The sequence below is a fragment of the Carettochelys insculpta genome, chromosome 1 (assembly GCF_033958435.1).
Source record: "Carettochelys insculpta isolate YL-2023 chromosome 1, ASM3395843v1, whole genome shotgun sequence".
NCBI lineage: Eukaryota > Metazoa > Chordata > Testudines > Carettochelyidae > Carettochelys > Carettochelys insculpta.
The window spans coordinates 163,090,096-163,114,123 of NC_134137.1; the positions used below are offsets into that span (position 1 = coordinate 163,090,096).

Consider the following 24,028-nt stretch of genomic DNA (forward strand, 5'->3'; position numbering starts at 1 on the left):
TCTGGTATAGACATAACCTCAGACATGAGAGCATCCTTTCTCATCCTATGACCATCTACCTCACTCATTTCACTCCTTCCAACTTCTACAGCAAGTGAAATACAGACAATATTATCTTCTATGACACAAGCCCATTGCATCCCAACAGCAGCTTGGTCCTGTTAAGTGAACAAAGCAAGGGTCTGGTGGAAAAAGCTACTATGTGACAATGTAATTAAATACTATAATAACATAGATGCACAGGTGGTGAATTAAATGTGGCAACTTGTTGCCTCAGTCTCCCTCCTAGACATGTTCAAGTTTGTTCTCCCCAGGCTCCTGCAGGACTTGCAGTTTTACCCTCTACTGCCTGCTTTAGTGGAAGGAATGATTGTCAGCATGCTGACTCCCTGTTATCAGTTGTGGTGGTCAGACTCAGATCCAGAACAGTTCACACCAGTACAGAGGTACAGAAATACAAGGAATATCTTGCTCAGTCCCAAGCTGCAGCACCATCGCTGAAGACAGGACCTTTGGAAATTTATGCTGCTAAATTCTATCAGACCTCTACTGAGCAAACAAAAATTGCAATTTTTCAAAGATTTATAACTGAGACAACTTTGGGCAGATTTTTATGGAGCTAACAGTACATATGTGTCACAAAAAACCCGTGGCCATCAAATGTTAAGTCTCTGCTCTAAAACACGGGTACATTAGAGAATTTAAAAACAAGTTAATGGATCGTATTCAACATGGGCAAAACAACACTTTTTTTTTGTACCTTCATTATCGAGAATGACTGAAGTGTTACAGCTGAAATTTTCAAAGAAAAATAATCAGTGGGAGACCGATCTAGCATGAGAAATATCAGCCCAAATGGTTAATGTTTGGCAAAGTTATAAAGAAATGAAAACACGGTCTGAAAATCACAAAAATAAGGAAACCTTAATATGCAACTTTTGCATGTTTTGTGACCTAAGTCTGCTTTCTCTTGGTAATTATGCTTACAAAATAACACATGTGTATTGTCAATTAACATTTTGATAATGGAAACACTCAAAAATGCAAGGCAGGAAGCCACCTCGAGGCAACATCACCCCTTGGGGAGAGGAAGGACCAAATCCCTGACATGCATTTGACTGGTATGATCTTTTAGAGCATTTAGGCTACGTCTACACGTGCACCCAACTTCGAAATAGCTTATTTCGATGTTGCGACATCGAAATAGGCTATTTCGATGAATAACGTCTACATGTCCTCCAGGGCCGGCAACGTCGATGTTCAACTTCGACGTTGCTCAGCCCAACATCGAAATAGGCACAGCGAGGGAACGTCTACACGCCAAAGTAGCACACATCGAAATAAGGGAGCCAGGCACAGCTGCAGACAGGGTCACGGGGCGGACTCAACAGCAAGTCGCTCCCTTAAAGGGCCCCTCCCAGACACACTTTCATTAAACAGTGCAAGATACACAGAGCCAACAACTAGTTGCAGACCCTGTATATGCAGCACGGACCCCCAGCTGCAGCAGCAGCAGCCAGAAGCCCTGGGCTAAGGGCTGCTGCCCACGGTGACCACAGAGCCCCGCAAGGGCTGGAGAGAGAGTATCTCTCAACCCCCCAGCTGATGGCCGCCATGGAGGACCCCGCTATTTCGATGTTGCGGGACGCGGATCGTCTACACGTCCCTACTTCGATGTTGAACGTCGAAGTAGGGCGCTATTCCCATCCCCTCATGGGGTTAGCGACTTCGACGTCTCGCCGCCTAACGTCGATTTCAACTTCGAAATAGCGCCCAACACGTGTAGACGTGACGGGCGCTATTTCGAAGTTAGTGCCGCTACTTCGAAGTAGCGTGCACGTGTAGACGCAGCCTTAATGATGGGGATTCCACAATCTCTATTTCAGAATTTTCAAGCCTATTTCAGAATTTAATCCCTCACGAATTGGAATTTTTTTTCCTAATACCTAATCTAAATCTCCCTGGCTGCAGATTACACCCATAATATCTAGTCCTACCTTCAGCAGACTGGAAAACAATTGATTTCTGTCCTCTTTATAACAGCCCTTATACTGGAAGATTATCAGGTCCCCTCTTCCTGGTTTAGTCCTTTTCTCAACACCAAACATGCCTGGTTTTGTTTCAATTTTTTTTTTTGGTAAGGTCAGGTTTTCTAACCATTTTGTTACTTTTGTTACTGTCCTCAAAACTTTCTCTCATTTGTCCACTTCCCTCTTAAAGTATGGCACCCAAAACGCCACACAATGTTCCAGCTAAAGCCTGACCAGTGGTGTGTAGCGCTGGGACAATTATCTACTGTGTGTACATGTGACACTCCTAACAATGTATCCCAGAATGATATTAGGTCCCTTTTAGCAGTGCTACTGCCTACTACAGGGTGGCCAACCTGCAGCTCTTTGATTAATTAAATACGGCTCCTCGGAGCCGCATACTGTCTGCCACTCTGCACATTTGCCCCAGCACGTGGCAGAAGAAGTGCGGTAGCAGCAGCGGTGGTGATGGCTCTGGTGAGTTATTGGCATTTAGATGGGGGGACTGCTCTCTGGGAGGGGTTGGGGATTGGATTACAGTGGGCAATTGGAGTGCTTAATTCTGGAGGAGAGGAGGGGGATTGGGTTAGAGTCAGGGCTGGCGGTGTCTGGCTCTGGGGGAAGGAGATGGCATTGAGCCACATATATATTTATTTTTATTTGTTGAGAAACAGATAAAAATGAATATATATTATATTATATTATATTATATTATATACTGAATTGATTGTTATATAAAATAAATATATAATTTATATTTATATATTTATATTTTATAACTATAAAGTTGATCAATCAATAGATAAAAATATATATATGTGGCTCTTTGCACTCTATCCACATGGATCTTTTGCACTCAGTCCATGGCTCTTGGTCGATACCTGGTTGGCCACCCCAGCCTATCCAGTTATTCCCTTTTCGGAACTGAGCCTTTGATTTAGCCTCTCTCAGTGTAGTACTTTGCACTTGGCTTTACCAAATTAAATCTTGTTGATTTCAGACCAGTTATCCAATTTGACAAGATCAGAGGTCCCAAATTCAAGGCCCATGCATCATTCCCAGCCACAGCAGTTGTGCAATTCATCCTGGGTCTACTGATGAGCCAGGCTGTCAAGGGCCAGTCTGTTTCTGTATCTCAAACCCTGCCCTTCTTTGCCACCATCCCTCCCTGTCCCTTCCATGACACCCTGTTCCCCAGGGATGCAGCCTTAGGGATTATGGTGCAGGGGTGCTTCGTGCTAGGCAGCAGCAACAGCCAGGTCCTCTCTGCACTAACAATCTAATTGTTATTACTCACTCCATCTAAAGGAACTTCTACTATTCTCTATGCTTAACCATCAGTCACGATGTATATTTAGCTCAGACAGTCTTCGCTTACACATAACATCCCCACCTGAAACAAATACTAACCACCAACTATGCCCCACCTGAAATAAACATGAAGTCAGGAACCAATACCAGCAACAAATGCTGTTGCCAGCTCTGTCCACATATCTACCCTCATGATGCCATCACAGGACCTAACCACATCAGCCATACCATCAGGGTCTTGTTCATCTGCACATCTACTAACATGATACATGGCATCATGTGCCAGCAATGCTCCTCTGCCATGTACATTGGACTAACTGAACCGTCTCTATGCAAGAGAATAAAGGGACACAACTTGGACATCAAAAATAGTAACATTCAAAAATGAGTAGATGTGCATTTCTGTTACCCTGGACACTCACTAAAAGACCAGAAAGTTGGCAACTTTGAACAAAAAAACTTCATATGCAAAGGCTATCTCTACACATGCTGCTTTTTCTGGAAGCCACATGGTAATGAGCTGTCCGGAAGATGCTAATGAGGCAGGGATGTAAATTTCCCATGCCTCATTAGCATATGGGCACATGATTCAGAATCAGAAAGAAGCTCTTCTGGACTCCAAAATATGTGTGCAGATGTGTGGCCTGTGGGGATCTTCCAGAAGAAAACCCTCCTTCCGGAAGTCCCTTCTTCCCCAAAATTTTAGCATCTTCTGGATGGCTCATTACCACGTCACTTCTGGAAGAAGACGCACATGAAGACGTAGCAATAGTGAAACTTCAGAGCTAGAGTTCATATGCAAACTTGACACCATCAGACTGGGCCTGAACAGGGACTGGGAAGGGTTAGCTCACTACACAAAGTATTTTCACCCTTTTTGATATTCTCACCTTTTTACCAAAAGTTTGGAGTGGGCCACCTCCACCAATTGAATGACCCTCATTAGAACAAGTCCTCTGAACATTAATGTAACACTTCCATCTTTGTGCATATGTATAAATCCTGCCCAACTGAAGTTTCCACTTCTTGCATCTGATGCAGTGGACTGCAGCCCAGGAAAATTTATGCCCAAAGAAATGCTAGTCTTTAAGGTGCCACAGGACCCCTGCTTGTTTTTACTCAAAAAGACTAATATGGCGACGCCTGTGAAATCTGTTTATTTTGCAAATTTGTAGCTTTCATCAAAAGATGTTGGTCCATTAAATGATATTACCTTACTTACCATAGTGATCTCACTGCTTTGGCCTTGCAGAGGAACAAATTACAGTACAAGTAAAAAACAGGAGTCCTTCCTATTCTCAACATTTATATTTGCATCAAAATACTGGTGAAATACACCTGGGCCCTGCTACAGACTCTGACAGGTGCGCAAATGGATAAATGTTTGGATAACAAAAATAATAAAGTAATACAGCAGCACTAAAAGCAGATTCAGACAGACCTTCACAAACAAACTACCTTCCCACTCTTGTCACTAGAAATGTGCTTAGCAGACTGATTCCATGGCAATTAAATCAAGTAGTAACATAATAAAATAATAAACTGTTATAGAATCAAATAAGCAGCTCTGCCTGCAGTGGACAAACTGGCCTTTCCTATGGCAGCACATGACAGATGTTTCAAAGAATACGGTGGTTTCCCTGACAGTTGCTATGTATAATTGTGCCATGTATCAAAAGAATGGGAACAAAAGAAGATAAAAATGGGGCTATTCTTACCCACACAAACCAACACAATTTTTGTGGAAGGAGCATGAGCATGTGTACAATTGTTGTTCAGTGGCATGAAAACCAGAATCTTACCCACAAAAGGGGAAAAACTGCAAAAGTGGGTCTCACCCATGAACACTATTTGGGCAACCTACTAAATTGGTTAGTCTTTAAGGTGCTAGAGGACTGCTTGTTATTTATGAAAACAGATAAAGGACTGGTTCTGAAAATTATATCTAGATCCTCTAGTCAGTGGGTGTGTAGGCTCAAATGATTTAATTAGAATGTCAGACGCTAGAAGTCCAGTGAGCTCCCTGACTACATCATTCAGGCATATTTGACAGGAGAGTACCCCCAATTTTAGCAATGTAAGCATCAGTTATAGAGACTGAAATCCAATCAACTAACTTCCTATGCTTAGAGGTAATGAGAATTAAACATGGCAACAGATCAGATTTATATTTAATTTATTTAAGAATGAAGCAGGTGCCAGACATGAAAGAAAGACACAAAAGAACCGATCATCGGAGGATAGTGTCAGAGAGGATATCACTGGAGGATAATAATCTTTCAGTATTACAGAAAACAGCAATGTGACATTGCTTAAGACATGCCATAAAGAGAAAAATGTAACCAGCATCTAAGATACATAGAACAGCAAGGGCACTGTGAGCAAGGTGAAATAGCCTCAAAGATTATGTGATTCTGCTCTCTCTCTCTCAGGCAGGGCACTTATAGTTAGTAATTCCCTCCCCTCCTCCCTACCCTTTGCCTTCCCTCCTCCACTCTCTCAATTGAGTTTCTTCCTTAGTTTAAAAAAATGTCAAAATATCTCTTACTAACACTTTTTTCAATTCCTGTTTCTGTTGAAATGTATGATTATTTTATAAAGGGCAGAATTGCACACAAAATAAACCTAAACACTGTCATGTATCAAAATGTGTCAGTTTCCAAGTAACAGGTCAACATTACCAAACATGCACTGGGACACTCATGAAGATATCCAGATTGTGAAAAAATTCCATGGTCCACCTTTACAAAAATTTCACCATGGAGAAAGGTTCCCCATGTACCTCTTCCTTTGCAGGGGCGTTCTGCAAATGCAGGGAGTGGCAGCTTTAATTTTTATAATTAAAATTTTGCACAATTCTCCAGCAAAACACTAAGGTTCTGAAAATTTTAGCTAGTTTAATTGTGCACACTTAAAGTGAAATGTATACATAATTTTAAAAGTATATTTTTGTTTAATCACAACATTTTAAATATATATCTTTTCTAGGCAATTTAACAAATTTTGATTTCTCTTAGGTAGGTCAATTTTTTTAATGCATGAAGTGTGGGAGATCACAGACTGCAGCTGACAAGTGCCTGATGGAGGGGGAACACTTTGGGTGCTGGATGAACTCTTTCTTGTTCCCCACCTAAGTTCACAGATGGTGCAGTCCTGGCGAAGTAGGCTGGATACACAGATGGGGCTCATCAAGAGTCAGCCAGAAATAGGATGTAATCAAGCATGGGTGACCAGTTAAGGCCCTCAGGCTCCTATAAAAGGCTTCCCCAGACAGTGGGAGGGTGTGCAGAGTGATGCCGAGAGAAAGAGGATGGAGGTTTGAGAAAGAACAGACCCGACCTGACCCGACCCGACCCAACCCGAGCAGTACCACTAACAAGGAAGGGGTGGGGTGGGGTGGAGGAGATAGAGGGAAATGGTGAGTAAAGAGGCCCAGGGAAACGTCGCTGCCATGGGCCAGGGGCAAAAGTCCCACCAGCTCCCTCCTTCCTTAGGGTCCCTGGGCCGGAGTCCAGGGCAGTAGGTGGGACTGGACCTCCCCCCCACATTTCCCTTGGAGGGATTCCCAACTAGGGCAAAACCAGAGCAGTTTGAGACCAGGGGAGAGGGACCTACTCCACCTCCAATTAGGAATGGCCTGTGATGAAAACGGCTCAGTAAAGAGAGACCCTGAGCGACAAAAGGGCCTCTGAGAGTCTCTGAGGCACACAAGGAGCTGCCCAGAAGCACAGAACCACTAAGGAACTGATGAGGGATTTATCACAAAAGCCAAGATTACTTGTAGCAGTAGACAAAATTCCTAACATGAAAAATAGCATTTTTGCAATTTCTTAGACAAATTATGCCAAAGTAGTTTGGCAAAGCTAATGAGAGGTCTGTCAACATAATCCCTTTTTGTGACCCTAAAGCCCCTTAGAGTTTGCCTTTGGTACAATACATAGAAAAAACTGTACTTTCTGTACTTTTCAGCTGAAAGTCTCTTACCACCCTAAGTTAAGAATGGAAGAATGGGTGACTGCTGGTAAGAAATCCTATGGCTTTCCCTGGTACCAAATAACAATTGGTCAGTTTTATTGAATAGTTTCTCTTCTCAGGATTGGAGTTCACTCACTCTACCTGGGGCAAGGAAGAGAAACTGAAGTAGTCTCAAAAGCATGAGGGATATTTGACACAACACACAGGGCTTGTCTATACTACTACCTTCCTTTGAAGGAAGATTGTAAGTAGGGTGTTGGGAGTTTACTAATGAAGTGCTGCTGTGCATAGGCAGCACTTCATTAAGCAAATTCCCCCCTGTGGCAATTCCAAAGATTTAAGCTTCGAAGTACCGGCACTCATCTAGCCACGGCTCACCCGCCGGTACTTTAAAGTGCCGGGGCAACTTCGAAGTCCCCTTACTCCTCAAGAAAGGGAACGTCGAAGCATCGGCGGGTGCACTGCAGCTAGACGCATGCTGGTACATCAAAGTTTAAAACTTTGGAGTTGCCACGGGGTGGAATTTGCTTGATGAAGTGCTGCCTATGCACAGCAGCACTTCATTAGTAAACTCCCAACACCCTAACTACCATCCTTCCGTCGAAGGAAGGTGGTAGTGTAGACACAGCCACGGAGAAGGGGGATTGAAAGGTGCCAGAGATATGGAGTTTGAGTCAAAAGACAGAAAATAAAATGGATATGTCTAGGTGTGGATGGAAACAAGGGCGCAGGAACAAATCAAAGGGAGACGATGAGAAAGAAGCACACAAGAGAAAGTAAGAGGTTCCTTAATTCCAGCCAACACATTAACCTATCCTTCTGACTGCAGCTCCCCAACCTATCTAATGCCATTTTCTCATTTCTGTCTTTTGAACTCCCCAGTTCCTCCCCATAAATGTCACAATACTAATACTATGGAGTAAAATGGAACACATACAGGGGCGGGTAGTAACTAAGTAGAAATACTTTGTATACTATGCGAATACATTGTCTGGTATTTATACTTTATGCAAGTTGCCTATTTTTTTTGACACTTTGACTTTTACTCAAGTAGCTTTTTAAAAGAAAAATATTGTATTTTTTACTCAACTACCATTTCCAGAAGCACTTAGTTGCTCATTACTTTCAGCACCTCACTAACAGTTATGCAAGCCAGTATTCTGATTTACTAAAGCACAGCTGCAGGCAAAAGCATCCAATCATCAAGCGGTGACAATTTTTTTAAAAAAGTAACTAACAAGTACAATAAGCCTGCCAAGAAGAACCCTTTTAACAGTTGCATCAACAACTTTTCATTAAAAAAATAGTATCTATGCAGGCACTGCCAGCTCTAGCCCTGAGTGACCAGGGCTGCTGCCTAGGGTGATGTGCTGATGCGGGTGAATATGAATCATAGAATCATAGAAGAGTAGGACTGGAAGGGACCTCAAAAGGCCATCGAGTCCAGCCCCCTGCCTTCATGGCAGGACCAAGCACTTTCTAGACCATCCCTGAAAGCCATCTATCTAACCTCTTCTTAAATATCTCCAGTGATGGAGATTCTACCACCTCCCTTGGCAATTCCTTCCAGTGTTTGATCACCCTGACAGTTAGGAACTTTTTCTTAATGTCCAACCTGAACCTCCCCTGCTGCAATTTCAGTCCATTGCCTCTTGTTCTATCCTCAGAGGCAAGGAAGAACAAGTTCCCTCCCTCTGCCTTATGACACCCTTTTAGATACCTGAAAACTGCTATCATGTCCCCCCTCAATCTTCTCTTTTCTAAACTAAACAAGACCAGTTCTTTCAGCCTTTCTTCATAGGTCATGTTCTCTAGACCTTTGATCATTCTCGTTGCTCTCCTCTGGACCCTCTCCAATTTCTCCACATCCTTCCTGAACTGCGGTGCCCAGAACTGGACACAATATTCCAGCTGAGGCCTAACCAGCGCAGAGTAGAGCGGGAGAATGACTTTTTGTGTCTTGTTCACAACACACCTGTTAATGCATCCTAGAATCATGTTTGCTTTTTTTGCAACAGCATCACACTGTTGACTCAGATTTAGCTTGTGTTCCACTATAACCCCTATATCCCTTTCTGCTGTACTCATTCCTAGGCAGTCCTTTCCCATTCTGTATGTGTGACACTGATTGTTCCTTCCTAAGTGGAGCACTTTGCATTTGTCCTTATTAAACTTCATCCTGTTTACCTCAGCCCATTTCTCCAGTTTATCCAGATCCTTTTGAATTATGACCCTATCCTCCAAAGAAGTTGCAACCCCTCCCAGCTTAGTATCATCTGCAAACTTAATAAGTGTACTTTCTATGTCAATATCTAAATCGTTAATGAAGATATTGAACAGAACCGGTCCTAAAACAGACCCCTGCGGAACCCCACTAGTTATACTTTTCCAGCAGGATTGAAAGCCATTAGTAACTACTCTCTGGGTACGGTTATCCAGCCAGTTGTTCACCCACCTTATAGTAGCCCCATCTAAGTTGTATTTGAGTAGTTTATTGATAAGTATATTATGTGAGACCGTGTCAAATGCTTTACTGAAGTCTAGGTATACCACATCCACCGCTTCTCCCTTATCCACAAGGCTCATTATTCTATCAATGAAAGCTATTAGATTGGTTTGACATGATCTGTTTTTAACAAAACCATGCTGGCTGTTCCCTATCACCTTACTACCTTCCAATTGCTTGCAGATGATTTCTTTGATGACCTGCTCCATTATCTTTCCTGGCACAGAAGTTAAGCTGACTGGCCTGTAGTTTCCTGGGTTATTCTTGTTCCCCTTTTTATAAATGGGTACTATATTTGCCCTTTTCCAGTCTTCTGGAATCTCTCCCGTCTCCCATGATTTTCCAAAAATGATTGCTAAAGGCTCAGATACCTCTTCTATCAGCTCTTTGAGGATTCTAGGATGCATTTCATCAGGCACTGGTGATTTGCAGACATCTAATTTTTCTAAGTAAATTTTAATTTGTTCTTTTCGTATTTCAACTTCTAAACCTACCCCTTTTTCACTAGCATTCTCTATGTCAGGCATTCCTTCAGATAGTCTGGTGTGACCTTACCTGCAGCTGGTCTACTAGGTAGGAAGGGAAACCCAGCACCTCAGCCAAGGGCAAGGAGGACAGAGACACTTATTTGTTTCAGCTTAATCCTCTGCTCTGGTGGGAGCAGCAGAACAGTTGGTGACCAGGGCAGGAGCTCCCCATTTTCCCTGGGACAGAGGGCCCCCTGTAGAAGCCACATAGCAAGAGGGTGGGGCAGGCTGCGCTGGAAAAGGCTCGGGGAGGGAGGGAGGTGCCTGAGTTTGGTGGGGACTGAAGAACTGTTTGGGTGTGTTTTCTCTCTGGCTGGGGTTTGGAACATGGTCTGTGTGAATGTGGCTTCCCTTTGTGTGCTGGCTGGCTGGGATTGGGAGCAAACCTGCTACCTGGCAGGGTGTTAGTATGCAGCTGCTTTGTGTAACTCTGTTCTTAAGACTCCTTTTAAAAGTGATAATCACAGCTTTACCAGAATTCTACCTTATTTTCCATACTGAATTTATCTTCCTTAGTTTACTTTATGCAGTTAACAACCTTTACTTATACCATTCTATGAAACAATCTTCAGCATCAGAATATAAATACAGTAGACCCCCAAGTTATGCGAAGGTTGCACTCCTGCACATCCTTGCAAAACTCAAATTTCAAACAAGTCAGGGGGGAGGAGGGAGCTGGGAACCATGCCGCAGCTTGGCTTCCAGCTCCCCTGGACTTGCAGGAACCAGGGGAAGCAGGGGAGAAGCTGTACCTGAATGGCTGTCTGCCTGCCCAGCTCCCCCAGCTGTGGGAGCTGGGCAAGCAGACAGCCATGACAGAACAGCTTCTCCCTCGCTTCTCCCAGCTGTGGGAGCCAGGGGCTGGAGCAGGGACCTGCGCTCCTTTCAATTTGCACTTAACTCGCATTAACACAAGTTCAGTGCAAATCTAAATTGCACTTATTGGGGGTTTACTGTATCCTTGTTCAAATAGTCACCCTCCCAAGTGCTGATTCATTATTTTTCATAATTAAATACACTTTTCAAAAATCTCTCTTTCATTACAAAGCTAGAGACTATCCTTTGATTACTGTATGGTGCTCAGGAGCAACATACACAGAGTCTCACTGCTGCTATTTTGTTTTGGAATCCCAGTTATAACAGCTAAATCATGCCTTGTTGCTGCTACAGAATGCAAGAAAAAAAGCACAAGATGACAAAAGGAAGAAAACATAGGAGCAATAAAATCTGAATGTTCTTATTATGCTTTGTAATAAAAAAGGATATTACAACTGCCTATTTTCTTGATATCCAATGAGACTTTCTAGTCTAGTAAATTATGAATATGAGAAAGAATAAAGAAAATCCCACTCTTATTAAAAAATTCTGAATTGCTATGCAGTCTCAGTACAAATACTTGCTCATTGTGAAAAGCTTAAACTTCTATAAAGGCAATATTCTGCACTACTCTGTTCTAATACTAATTTTAGTGCTTTACAATGTGAAATGTTCATTGAGATACATTCCTCCTTAACAATATTTTGACTTCAGTGGTAATGTATAAATGTACAGTAGCTTACCTTGTGCTCTTCTACTTGATGTTTCAAGTCTTCTAGATCAGGGCCCAGAGGTTGTGACTCAATTTTCTTTGTCCTTTCCTCTGTTTTTGTTAGCCAGTCAGATAACTGTGCTAGTTGCTGATTCTGAAGATCCATGAGAATTTTATGCAAACTAAAAACAAGGAAAATTTACATGTGTATATATAAGAAACCAGTAAGCAGAAATGTTTGCTTAGCCACGCAGTCCTTTCTTTCGTTTTTTTTTAGAAGTTCATTTAACACTTGTATCAGAAAGTGCTCACAAGGCAGTCCTGCTATAGCAAGGTAGGTTTACCCACTTTGTCCTACTAGTGGGTTTAAACCACTAACCAGTAAGGCTATAGATTTAGCTCAGATGGCAGTTTGTTTTCTGAGCCCATTCCTTTTGCTGAGACTGCAAAATGGGTGCAATTTTTTTGCTCTTCAAAAGAATAGAAGCAGAGGTCACCATCCATTTCTGCAACAAAGTACTTACACACATTCAGTAGCACTGACGTGATGGAGCCTGATCAGTCTGATTTGAACCAATATGTAATATTTCACATAATGAACTGGACACTGTCTATTTCTGGCACCCTAGCTCAGTGTTACTAGTAAGAGCATGTTTCAAAAAGTATATGTTTCCACCCTAAAGAAATTCCAATATTTTAATTTTTTTTTCAGAGAGTAGGAATCCTCACAGGGAACAAAGTCAAAAAACACCTTCCTTGTTTTCTTTCTTTTTTTTAATTCCTTTTCATTTTTAAAGGACCATACCCAAAGAGTTTCTATGCAAAAAGGGTTGAAATATTTTGCTTCAGCTTAGGTTAGCTGCCACGGTAGCTCATGGGATAAGGCATAGGCACAGAGGCTGTCGGAGCTCTGGGGCGCAAGCACCCATGGAAAAAACAGGATGATCAGCACTTACTAGCCACAGTGATTTGGTGAGTGGAGGCCTTGGGGAAGGGTGGAACGTAGACCTAGAATGTAGGCCCTAGAAGCAGAACTCCCACTGGGAAATAATAAATCAGTGGGATTGGTAGTTAAGTTGCCTCATGCTTCCATTCTACTCTGTTATCTAGACTCACCAGATAGTATGAATCTCACATGAGGAACAGGGACAGCCTGTGAGTGGGTGTGGGGAGAGGCGTAGCAGCTTAAGGTTCAATGAAATAGTCTGATTCATTTGGAGAAACTGATGGGCTTCAATTCAGATCTTCCAGAGAAAAAATGAAATATTTCATTTCTTATGTGGAAACATTTAGATTTCACCTAAGCTTTTTGACTGAGAAGTAATTTAGTAAAAATCATATTTATTCTACTGAAATTTAATAAGTTACAAAAAGTCAAGGTGAAAAAGTTCCTCACATAATCTGTTCAATATTTTTGAAATAAAACATTTCATTTTTTAAACAACTTTAAATATACATTTTAAAATTTAAAATCAAAACTAAACAAAATGTTTCTAGCAGACTTATTTTGAATTTTTCTTTGCAGAAAATTGATTTTTTTTGCATTTTTCTGATTAGAAGACAGACAAATTTTGAATTTTTTTTATTCTCTGCATCACTGTAGTTACTTTTTTTGCTAGTATAATCATAATTTGTTCCAAATCATCAAGCACAACTTCATCTAATATGGCAGACTTTTCTATTTCACAAAGGCAGTGTCTACATGGAGCCATGCTGCCGGCAGCATGATGCAAAAGAGTGGTCCTGAAAATGCAAATGCCCACTCATTTGAATATTCACAGGAATAATTTGCATAGTCATGTGAGATCACCCTGCCAGCAGGGGCTGCTGCTGGCAGAAAACAAGCCGTGTAGATGTGGTTTTGCTGGTGAAATCCCCTTTGTCAGCAGCCTCTTATGCCTGGAAAAAAATCAGGCATAAGGGGCTGCCAACACAGGGGGTTTTCACTGACAGAACCATGTCTACAAGGTTTGTTTTTCTGTTGGCAGGGCAATCTTCTTTACATCATACTGCAGGCAGTATGTAGATGCATACTGTGTAGATGCAGCCAAAAGGTTTAATTTACCATTGCATGAACTTTACTTAAAATAATTTTTTTGGGAATATTTACAGAAGTTATTGGCAACTTAAAAACATCCAAACATTACTCTACACATATTCTTCGTGAAATGGCAAGAGTAATCATAGGTTCCACTGTGTTGTAATGATTAGCAAATATTGACTTCTTACAGTAACCACTCTGCATGGTGAAAATTTATATATACAGTTTTAACATAAATACCCACTATATACATAGCAAGTCTCAAAAGCAAGAAGTTTATTTGAATATGGAAGTGTCAACAGAAAAAACATCATCATTTTGACCAGCTATTTTTAAGAATTCTCTGTGTTCATCTGCAGTAATCCAAATTTGTTTTAGAGTTTCTCAGCTGGTCACTCGGTCCTTTATTTTGTGTATTGCTTCTACATACTGTAAGTGAAAATCTTTCTGAAAGGCTATTCATTAAAACAGGTAAATGCATAATAAAACCTTTTTTCTGTAATTGCTCAATTTTAAGCAGCTAGTACTTCCCTAAAGCTGAAAGAGAGAGAACAAAAGCCCCAGGAAGAGCTTCCATTGAATTCAGTGGACACTATCTCCACTTCTCTACACCAAACTGGTGTCCTGCTGTCCAAACCGAAATTCTGACCTTTCTGTCCATTACCACCTTACCTTGTGGAGGAGTTGGTGGCTCAAGCTCAGCGCGGCCAATGGACAGCTCTGAATTTAACTCTATTGTTTACCTTCTTTATTCACCTTTCTGAACACCCTTCTACCTCTTACTCAAACCCATCAGGTGGGGTTCATCTTTAACTCATGCTTCTATAGCCCTCAAGTCCAGGCTACATCAAGGTATTCTACACAGGTTCTCATTGACCACCATATCTGCAGTTCATTCTCTCTTATCCATCCACCCTTGGCCCAGAACAGGGTTATTATGGTGACTCAAGCTGTTACTCTAACAATCAGGTGGTCATTCACCCATCTTCAGTCTTCAGGTTGATGCCACTAGTTCTGATTTCTCTGTTAACAGAGTTGTCCACACAAAGGGTGTCATTTTCCACCACATCTTCCTGTCCATGTGGATTATAACAATATTGCACACCAACACCTGAAGTTATGCAAGCCTTTTTGGATCCAACCACATAACTTTAACAGTGTAATTTCAACCAGTTTGAAGCTTGGAAAGCCAAATGGCACGTATAAGATGTCACAAATAAACACTTTGTGAACAACCTGACAGAAGATTCCTGGCTTCACTTTCCCATGAAGCAACACATAAAAGTATATGCACAAACAGTGGAACACACACATACTTGCAGCACAAATAGAACACTTAAAGATTCTCCAGTGTGCAATGATGGTCACTCAGAACAGATGATGGACCACATAACTCAGTGCCCAATTTACAGATATGAAGGAGTCATCACAACAGTACACTCTGCTAATCCAGTAACAAGTATCTGGCTTACCTTAGTATATGTAAAATTATAGTAGTTGTGCTACATTTATATCAGCCATAAAAAGAAGACCAGATCAACAACTGAATCACATGGAGTGGTTAGCACATGGTTAGAAGACCTTATTTCTTTTCCAATTTAAGCTCCTTATTATTGAGTGAGTTAATATCAGGAAGGAAACATCCTATGAGTACTGGGTCTTGGATTAACATAGCCTATAACAAATATGAATACTGCCTTTTTTGCAGGTTTCTCTTCATATTAAAACTGCAAAGAATATCTTTCAACTGAAACAAGACTTCAAGAATAAATGTCCCAACATGTTTCTTAATTTTAAAATGATCTTCTCTCCCCCATTTTTGAAATCCTCTCTAATTTATTTTTATTTTGATTAAATCAAGACAAAAATCACAGAGCACTTTAAGAAAATAGAAGTACAGGAAGAAAAGCATGGCAATATGGTTTTTAAAATACATGCACATAATACATGGGCTGTGGCCACACTATCCCCTCCTTTTGGGATACTGGTATGCTAATGAGGTGATATGCTAATGAGGTGGTATGCTAATGAGCCACTTCTGCAGATGCAAATGAGACACTCCATGAATATGCAGTGCCTCATTAGAATAATGGCAGCTCTGCACACTTTGAGCGTGCGCATTTGGAAAGGTACACCGCCCAGGTAGCAGGGGCCCTTTTGAAATGACTCCATTATTTCAAACCCCCTTCTTCCCAAAACCACATATGTTGATTCCTATTTTTCACACAATTCTGTAATATACGGGGAATAACTGTTATCTTTAGCTATAGGACCATTTAATTGTTTTATATTGTCAAGTTCAATGCTGAGCTTCGTTCATTCTCTCAGCATGAACCTTCTCTGAAGTGCAGTGATGTTATTAAAATCTTGACATTTATTACAGAAAGTAGTAAAATTCATGAAGTACCAAAATGAAGGCAAACATCCTGATGCAGTAAAAGGAACAATTGACTTAAAATATAGTATTTGTGACTTTTGAATAGAGCTGGTTGTTATTTTTGTGGTTGAGAACTGAGAATAGTGCTTCACTCACAAAATAATAGTGCCAGAACTCCCTGGACCTAGTTCCCCACCCTGGAATGAGAGAGCTGGCAAATCCCAAGGGAGACCCCTAGACCCAGTTTCCCATTGGAGAAGTCAGGAGAGACCTTTTGATATTCAGGAAAAGAGAAGAAGAGGACATCCATGAAGCGGGGTAGCTCTTCTGTTGTCTAAAGAAGCTGCCAGAAGTCTGATAGAGTAGGAGACAGTATCAGAGTGTCTGGTTACAGCCAGATTTGAATCCTGATTCCAGAGAGTCACCTCATAATGTGCTACGCTCCAACTAATGCAGAAGCAGCAGAAGAGAAAGAACAGTTTTATACATAACTGCTGTCAGGGCTTGACAAGACACCCAGACATGATATACTGATCCTGATGGGAGACATGAATGCCAAGATAGGCAGTGATCATAGATCAGACATAGAGAATGATCGAACAATAGAAGGCACTCAGACAACAAGTCAACTAAGCATCATGCAGATACCATGACATCACTGCAGAAGTAAAGAAAAATTTTTGTAGGGTTAATAGAAATTTAATAGATTAGAATGCAGAAAGAGCAGAGGTAGCATCTAAAGAAGACAACTTGTAGGGTGAAAATTTCTGAGGCAGGCCACCGTTTGTGCTGAAGACCCCCTATTCAAATACTAAGGTCTGGAGTAGGCCTATAATCTTATAATGCAGAAACCCAGTTAACGTAAGCAGAAAGGTACCCCACTGGGCCCCCACTCATCTCACTCACAAGACCCAGGGAAGGTCATCCCAGCTCGGACAGGGCCTTGGAGTTTGAAGGGAGGGATAGTTGCCCCATCAACCACATTCCAAGGAGAGACCCTGCATATGAGAACTGATGCACGGTGTTCTCTCCTCCATCATCCCAGGCTGGTACTCAAAACAAATATGTTATTGCTCTATGCTGTTAATACCTTTTGCTTTAGTCCTCTAGATAAGCACCCCTGGATGTACCAGTGTGGAGGCACCATCATTACTCTTTTAAATGCATCATCCATCCAGTTTGACATACAGATGTTATGGCATGTCTGCTTTGTTTTAATAACTTTGTTAAGGAAACCACCTGTGCAAGAGATAAGATGTTCTATAAACTATGGGCGGGAATACTGTGTAACCTTTTTAGATTATTGCACTCATTTTGTCTTGCTGCTAGAACCTATTTAGGCTTGGGTGACATCCATGCCATAGTTTCCCCCTACCCATCAATAATCTATATAAATTGATTGTAACCTATTGTCTGCCGGTGACCACTGAGCCTGATACGCAAGATGACACTCCACCAGCTGTGTGTAATGAACCCTCTTGCTTGCTACATATATGGTGTCCAGACTTTGTTCCAACAGATTTGAAAAGCCTGTACAATACAACTTGAGTCTTGAGCAGAAGGTAAAGAAACCCAACAAACCAGTCAAAAACACAGATGGTCAGCTACTTACCTCAGTGGATGAGCAGCTAGCCAGATGGAATGAGCATTTTGAGGAATTCTTAAACAGATTACCACGAACAAACTCACCACAGCTAGAAGCAGGAGAACCCCTAGACATTCACCCTGGGGCAGTTACTAAAGAGGATATTCACAGGGCAGTAAGGAATCTAAAGAATGGCAAGGCAGCAGGGCCTGATAATATTCCATCTGAAGTACTAAAATTAAAAGGAGCTGTTGTAGTGGACCAGTGACAGTTTGCTAAATCTTATATGGGTAACAGAAGAGATACCAAATGATTGGAGAAAAGAGCTGCTGGTAAAACTCCCTAAATCTGGAGATCTGACACTGTGTGAAAAGTTGGGGAATGGGGGGCAGGGAGATTACTGTTCTGTCCATTCCAAGCAAAGAACTAAGCACACATTAAAGATGCCATAGACCACAAACTATAAGAACAGGCAGGTTTTAGGACAGCCCATATAGTAATACTTCAGATCATCGTAGAACAATGCATTGAATGGCAAGCACCACTCACCTCAAATTCATAGACTTCATGAGACCCTTCGACAGTGAGGACAGGAAGTCCATCTAGACCATCATGCAACATTACAGAGTCCCAGGCAAACCGATTACCACAATCAAGAAACTGTATGAAGAATACTGCTGACAAGTCATCCATGATGGAAAATTCTTGGAAAAATTCCAGGTCCTAACAAGTGTACACCATGGCTGCCTTCTTTCTCCATTACTCTTCCTGATTGTCCTAGACTGGGTTGCAAAAATGGCATATGCTGACTCAGGAAGGGGACTTCAGTGGATCCAAACAAGCAAACTTGAAGATCTAGAGTTTGCAGATGACTTAGCCCTGCTTGCAGACAAACTAGAGCATATGCAAGAGAAGATGGATGCCCTACAAGAAACAGCTGAGCGAGTGGGCCTCAGGGTCAGTCAAGAGAAGACCAACTTGATGAGCATTAATAATAGATATGAAATTGAAATTACAATTGAAGGAAAGCAGTGCTAGATGTTGACCAGTTTGTATGCTGGGGGAGTGTTATCAGCAAGAATGGGGGCAGTGAAGAGGACATCAGTGTAAGAATACAAAAGGCACAACAAACCTTTGTCATATTATGACCTGTCTGGTGTACAAGAGCCATTTCAACAAGAATCAGACTAGGTATGTTCACTTCCAATGTGAAATCAGTGCTGCTGTATGGCTTGGAGATGTGGTGTATTGTACAGAGCAACATTAAGAAAATTCACACATTTGTCAATAAATGCCTTGGACATATTCTCCAGCTAAACCAGTACAACAGAATGCCAAACAAAAACTTTTGGGCCAAAACAAACCAAAAGGCAATGGAGGTCCAGATCAAGAACAGAAAATAGAGATGGGCAGGCCATATCCTGCATAAGGACTGTGAGGAATGTATCACAACACAAGCATTAGAATGCAATCCAAAGGGAAAGAGGAAAAGGGGATGTCCCAAACAAACATGGCGATGAAGCTTCCTGGATGAAGTAAAAGCAGCTGTCTGAACATGGGATTAAATCAAGACTATAGCCAAGGACCACAAGAGATGGAGAATGACCGTGGAGGCCCCATGATCGACAAGGAGCTCAAATGATTAACCATCATCAGTCTTGTTGTCTGGCTTTTGTCTTCTCTGATTTTTTTAAAAAACATTGATTATAAGTCTGTGATGGGTGTTTGTGATTTATAGCATTTGTTACAAAAAACCAAATTATGTTAAGATTAGCAGCAGAGAGAAAATTTAACAAAAAGTTCATCTTGCAAGTAAAAACTCTTGTAAATATGATGGTGATATCCTTTAAAAAACAGACAGTCAGATGTATTCAATACAGTGACACATTAAGGGCTCAGTCTCACACCCATTTAAGTGAATGGGAATTCCCCCAGCCACCCCAGAAAAAGTCCCACTGAGTCAGAGGTGTAAAAACATAATTCTGATGCTATACTGCTAATGAAAAATGATGTAGTAGAATCAAATACACCTACAGTTAAATGATGGAATAAACTACTTCGAACATCATGCAAAGTTTTATAAAAATTATGTTTAACATTATCCTGTTGTACACCCAGCCTGGCTGTAGCATGTCTATACTACACTATGGCTGTGTCTACACTACCTCCCTACTTCAAAGGGAGGATGGTAAGTAGGGTGTCACGAGATTATTAATAAAGTGCTGTGCTGCATATGCAGCACTTCATTAAGCTAATTCTCCCCCGTGGCAACCTGAAGTGTTAAACTTCGAAGTGCCAGTGGGTTAGCCAAGGCTACATGCAAGCCAGCACTTCGAAGTTTAACACTTTGAAGTTGCCATGGGGGAGAATTAGTTTAATGAAGTGCTGCATATGCACCACAGCACTTTATATTAATATAAATATACTCTCGTTATACCCTACTTACCATCCTTCCTTTGAAGTAGGGAGGTAGCGTAGACACAACCTATGATAGGTTACTTAGGCTAACACTGCATAGAGAGATCCTGCTACAAAGGGAAATTTTGATCAAATACATATGTTCTATTTTTAGAACTCAGAAGTCAGCTAGGAATTTTGAGAACTGGAAGTAAAATTTTCACAGTGGATGAAACTTTTATTTGTATGAGAGTATAATTCACATTTTTACTCTAAATTTGATGTGTATTTAATATATTTTCTTTGCATATTTAACAGTTGTCCAAGTTATCTGTACCCAAACATTCTGTTCCTTCTCTTTCTATCTTCTCATCCTACTTGAGATATCACTATAGTTGTAATGCCAAGTTTATGGAATCACAGTTGTTTCCATGGCAGTAACTTGTGATGCTAAAAAATTGCAAGAATGATTTCATTATTGTGTCACACAGGATGAGATTACAACTTCTTATCAAATCAAAAATATCAAACAATAGTAGAGAAAATAAATGAAGAAGCATGTTGCTTTTGGTATAAATGTTCCCTTTTCTTCACACATATGCCAGTTTTAAAGTCCTTTCTTAATTTAGAATAAGAGGAAAGAAGTCAATTTAGAAACCTGACAGTGGAGTCTGTGTGCATTAAAATCTCATTTTAGCTATCATTTATCCATGTTAAACCCATTATTAAAACACCAAAATCAGATTTCCAGTCTTTTTTTATTTAGAGTCAAAATTGAATGCAAGAACCTATTCTAAAACCAGGTTAATAAAGGAGTAACTAAAGCTTTAGTAACACTTATCTGGAAGGAGAAGGGAGATATCTGTTCATCCAGGGCTTAAGTAAGAGATGATATTGGCAAGAAAATAGAAAGATTTAATACAGTGAAGAGTGTATATATTAAAATGCAAGTTGTACAATATTTAATACACTGTACTCAATATATCAGTTTAATTTTGATTCCAAAACATTTGATATTGCTCTAGCTACACTATTTTAACAGAATAAATTACTTAAAATGAAATACATTTTCATTTATAACTGTAATGGAAATACTGTGTTAATTATAACATACACTAGTATAAAGAAGGAATTATTCTCTGTGGGAACTATATTGCACATTAGGTAATTTTTGGAGACATTTTCCTCTAAAACCCCAGAATTAAGCCATTATCACTTCAAGATATTGGACTTGATCAACAGCAAATCCAATATTCTTATAAAACATACTTAATTTAAGGCACTGAAATTATACACATAAAATATGCACAATTTTCATTTTTGATTATTTCCACTCCTATATTCCAATTTTAATTCTTCACAAAGCATACCAAACCCTTTGGTACCTCTTATTTGTTCCTAAATTTATTCAAAGGGAATACAGGTTGAACCTCTCTCTCTAATCTGGAACTCTCTCATCTAGCAAACTCCATAATCCAGCATGATTTCAGTTCGCCAGACAACCACTTACCATAAGTGTGGCCATGTTTCCTATAGTCTCACAAAACTTGTTTACAGCTACGAGTCCTGGCTCTCAGTATTCTGTGCTGTTATTTACGTGTAATTTACCTTTACATGTCTTCTAAGAGCCCAGTAAAGAGTGGAAGTGTTGGTAATGTGCTAGAAAATATTGACCTCTCATTATCCAGCAAATTCTGTCATCTGGCACTGGTCAGGTCCCAAAGGTTCCAGATGAGAGAGGTTTGATTTGTACATACAGAGCTTTATAAAGTAAGATTTTATCTGGATTTTAAGGTAAATCCCCCTACTGTTTTTGTCATTCATCGATGAGTAGATAGCAAGTCACTAATGTTTTTCTCCTACATCCCTGGATTGATAGCAAATTCGTATTGCATTTTCTCAGCACTGTATATAATATTTCTTAATCTTATTTATCTTTTTGGTTTGGTTTAGAAGCTTATGATCTGGTACACCTCATGGTGTCGGACTATCTATACACTCCCTGAGAGAAATTAATTATCCTATAGATGTACTTCATATTCTCAAATTTCAACCAGAAAGAACTGGTGTTTCTAGTATATTTTTTCCTCTGTCATTTATTCCTACTATTCTTGAAGGGAAAAAAAAAAAGACAGGATACCAACTCAGGGCAGAAAAATGGTATTTTCATGAAAAAAAACCCAACCAACCAACCAAACAAAAGAGCAATGTTATGGAGAATGTTAAATTCCACAAGCTCCCTAGGACATTTATTTCAATACTTAACCACCCTGGCAGTTAGGAATTTTTTCCTAATGTCCAACCTAAATATCTCTTGATGAAATTTAAGCCCATTTCATCTTCTCCTAATATCAGAAGATGAGAATAATTAACCTCTCTCTGACATCTTCCTGTGCACTTCCATTCATGTTGGCCATACTCAGACAGAATGTACTGAACTAGATGGATCATAAGTGTGATCTGTTATATCAAACTCCTACATTCCTATGTTCCAAGTTCTATCCAACTTCAGAGGAAACTTATCTAAATCACAACTTTGCAGGATAGATGTGACAGTGATAGGCATCGTGAAAACATGAATAAACACAGGAGAATGGTCTGTGCCCATTTTTAGTTGAAAAACATAAAATCATTTTAGGAGACAAAGCAATTGTAAACTTCTATTTGATTTGGTGTTATCACATATTTGATTATCTAAAATGGATGGTATTGATTCAGAGTGACAGAGAAATCATACCATTTTTGATCATCTACCCAAAGGCAGGTGAGCTGGATTTATTCTCCAAGTAAGTGGCTTCCAGCTGCATGACAAAATGCTGCTGCACCACTGAAGAAACTCAACTCTTTTAAAAACTATTTCATAAATAAGTTACAGGAAATAGCCTTCTTAGTGTGCAGAAAAGCATGAGACATCCTCAATAACTGAAGGCTCCTTAAACAATGTTGTCAGCCAGGATATTAGCATTCATAATATTTGTTTTGCTAAATCACGGCTTTATTAAGTACAGCAATAAATAGGAAAACTCTGCATTCGAGTTAATTCTGGAAGATACAGTAAACAATAATATTGGCATTAGTGTACTGCAATTAAAGAAACATCATGCCTAAAGATTTCTACATATAACATGAATGCAGTGGACCAGACTGTTAGAAATCAGCAGTCTCCACCTTTCACTGCCCAGAGCAGTGACTCTCTTATCACAAGTTCATAACATTACAGGATATTACCTCTTACTGCTTATATTTAAATTAAAAAAATCCCTTCTGATATAGACTGGAATATCCAACATATTTCCAATATTTACCTCCCCAACTTAAGTCAAAAAATTCATCTCCCAGACACAGACTGCATGTCCAACCTTTAATTAAATGACTTTACACTTGTATGTCACAGACCTCATCTTAATTCACTCCTCTGGACAGGTTCAGATGATCACTTATTAAGCATGAACAACAGGAGGGAATTAAGACTATAGTCATAGACACACTAAATTAAAATAAAATAAAATAAAATGTATATCTCTATTCCAGCCATCCAAAAGCGAATTTTCATGTCAACTACAATTTCATACATTTTGAAATCATTGACAAATTAATGCTCATCTGTTATATATGGACTTTAAAGGACTAATTTGGTATAAATTATTTAAAAAAAACACTAAATTGTAGTTCATACTGGAACACCATGACTGGATGGTTGGAATAAAGATGCACATTTCATATTTTTTTAAAAGATAGGCTAATAATGCGA

The 24,028-nt window shown here is 40.1% G+C and overlaps 1 protein-coding gene across 11 annotated transcripts in view; it reads right to left on the bottom strand.

Moving 5' to 3' along the window:
* Positions 1-24,028, bottom strand: part of DMD (dystrophin) — a 2,199,436-nt gene that overhangs the window by 1,369,384 nt on the left and 806,024 nt on the right. For all 11 annotated transcript variants that reach the window (XM_074994601.1, XM_074994607.1, XM_074994584.1 and 8 more), the window contains one exon: positions 11,909-12,059. In XM_074994601.1, coding sequence (XP_074850702.1) covers positions 11,909-12,059 — 151 coding nt within the window. The remainder of the gene's footprint in view (positions 1-11,908; positions 12,060-24,028) is intronic.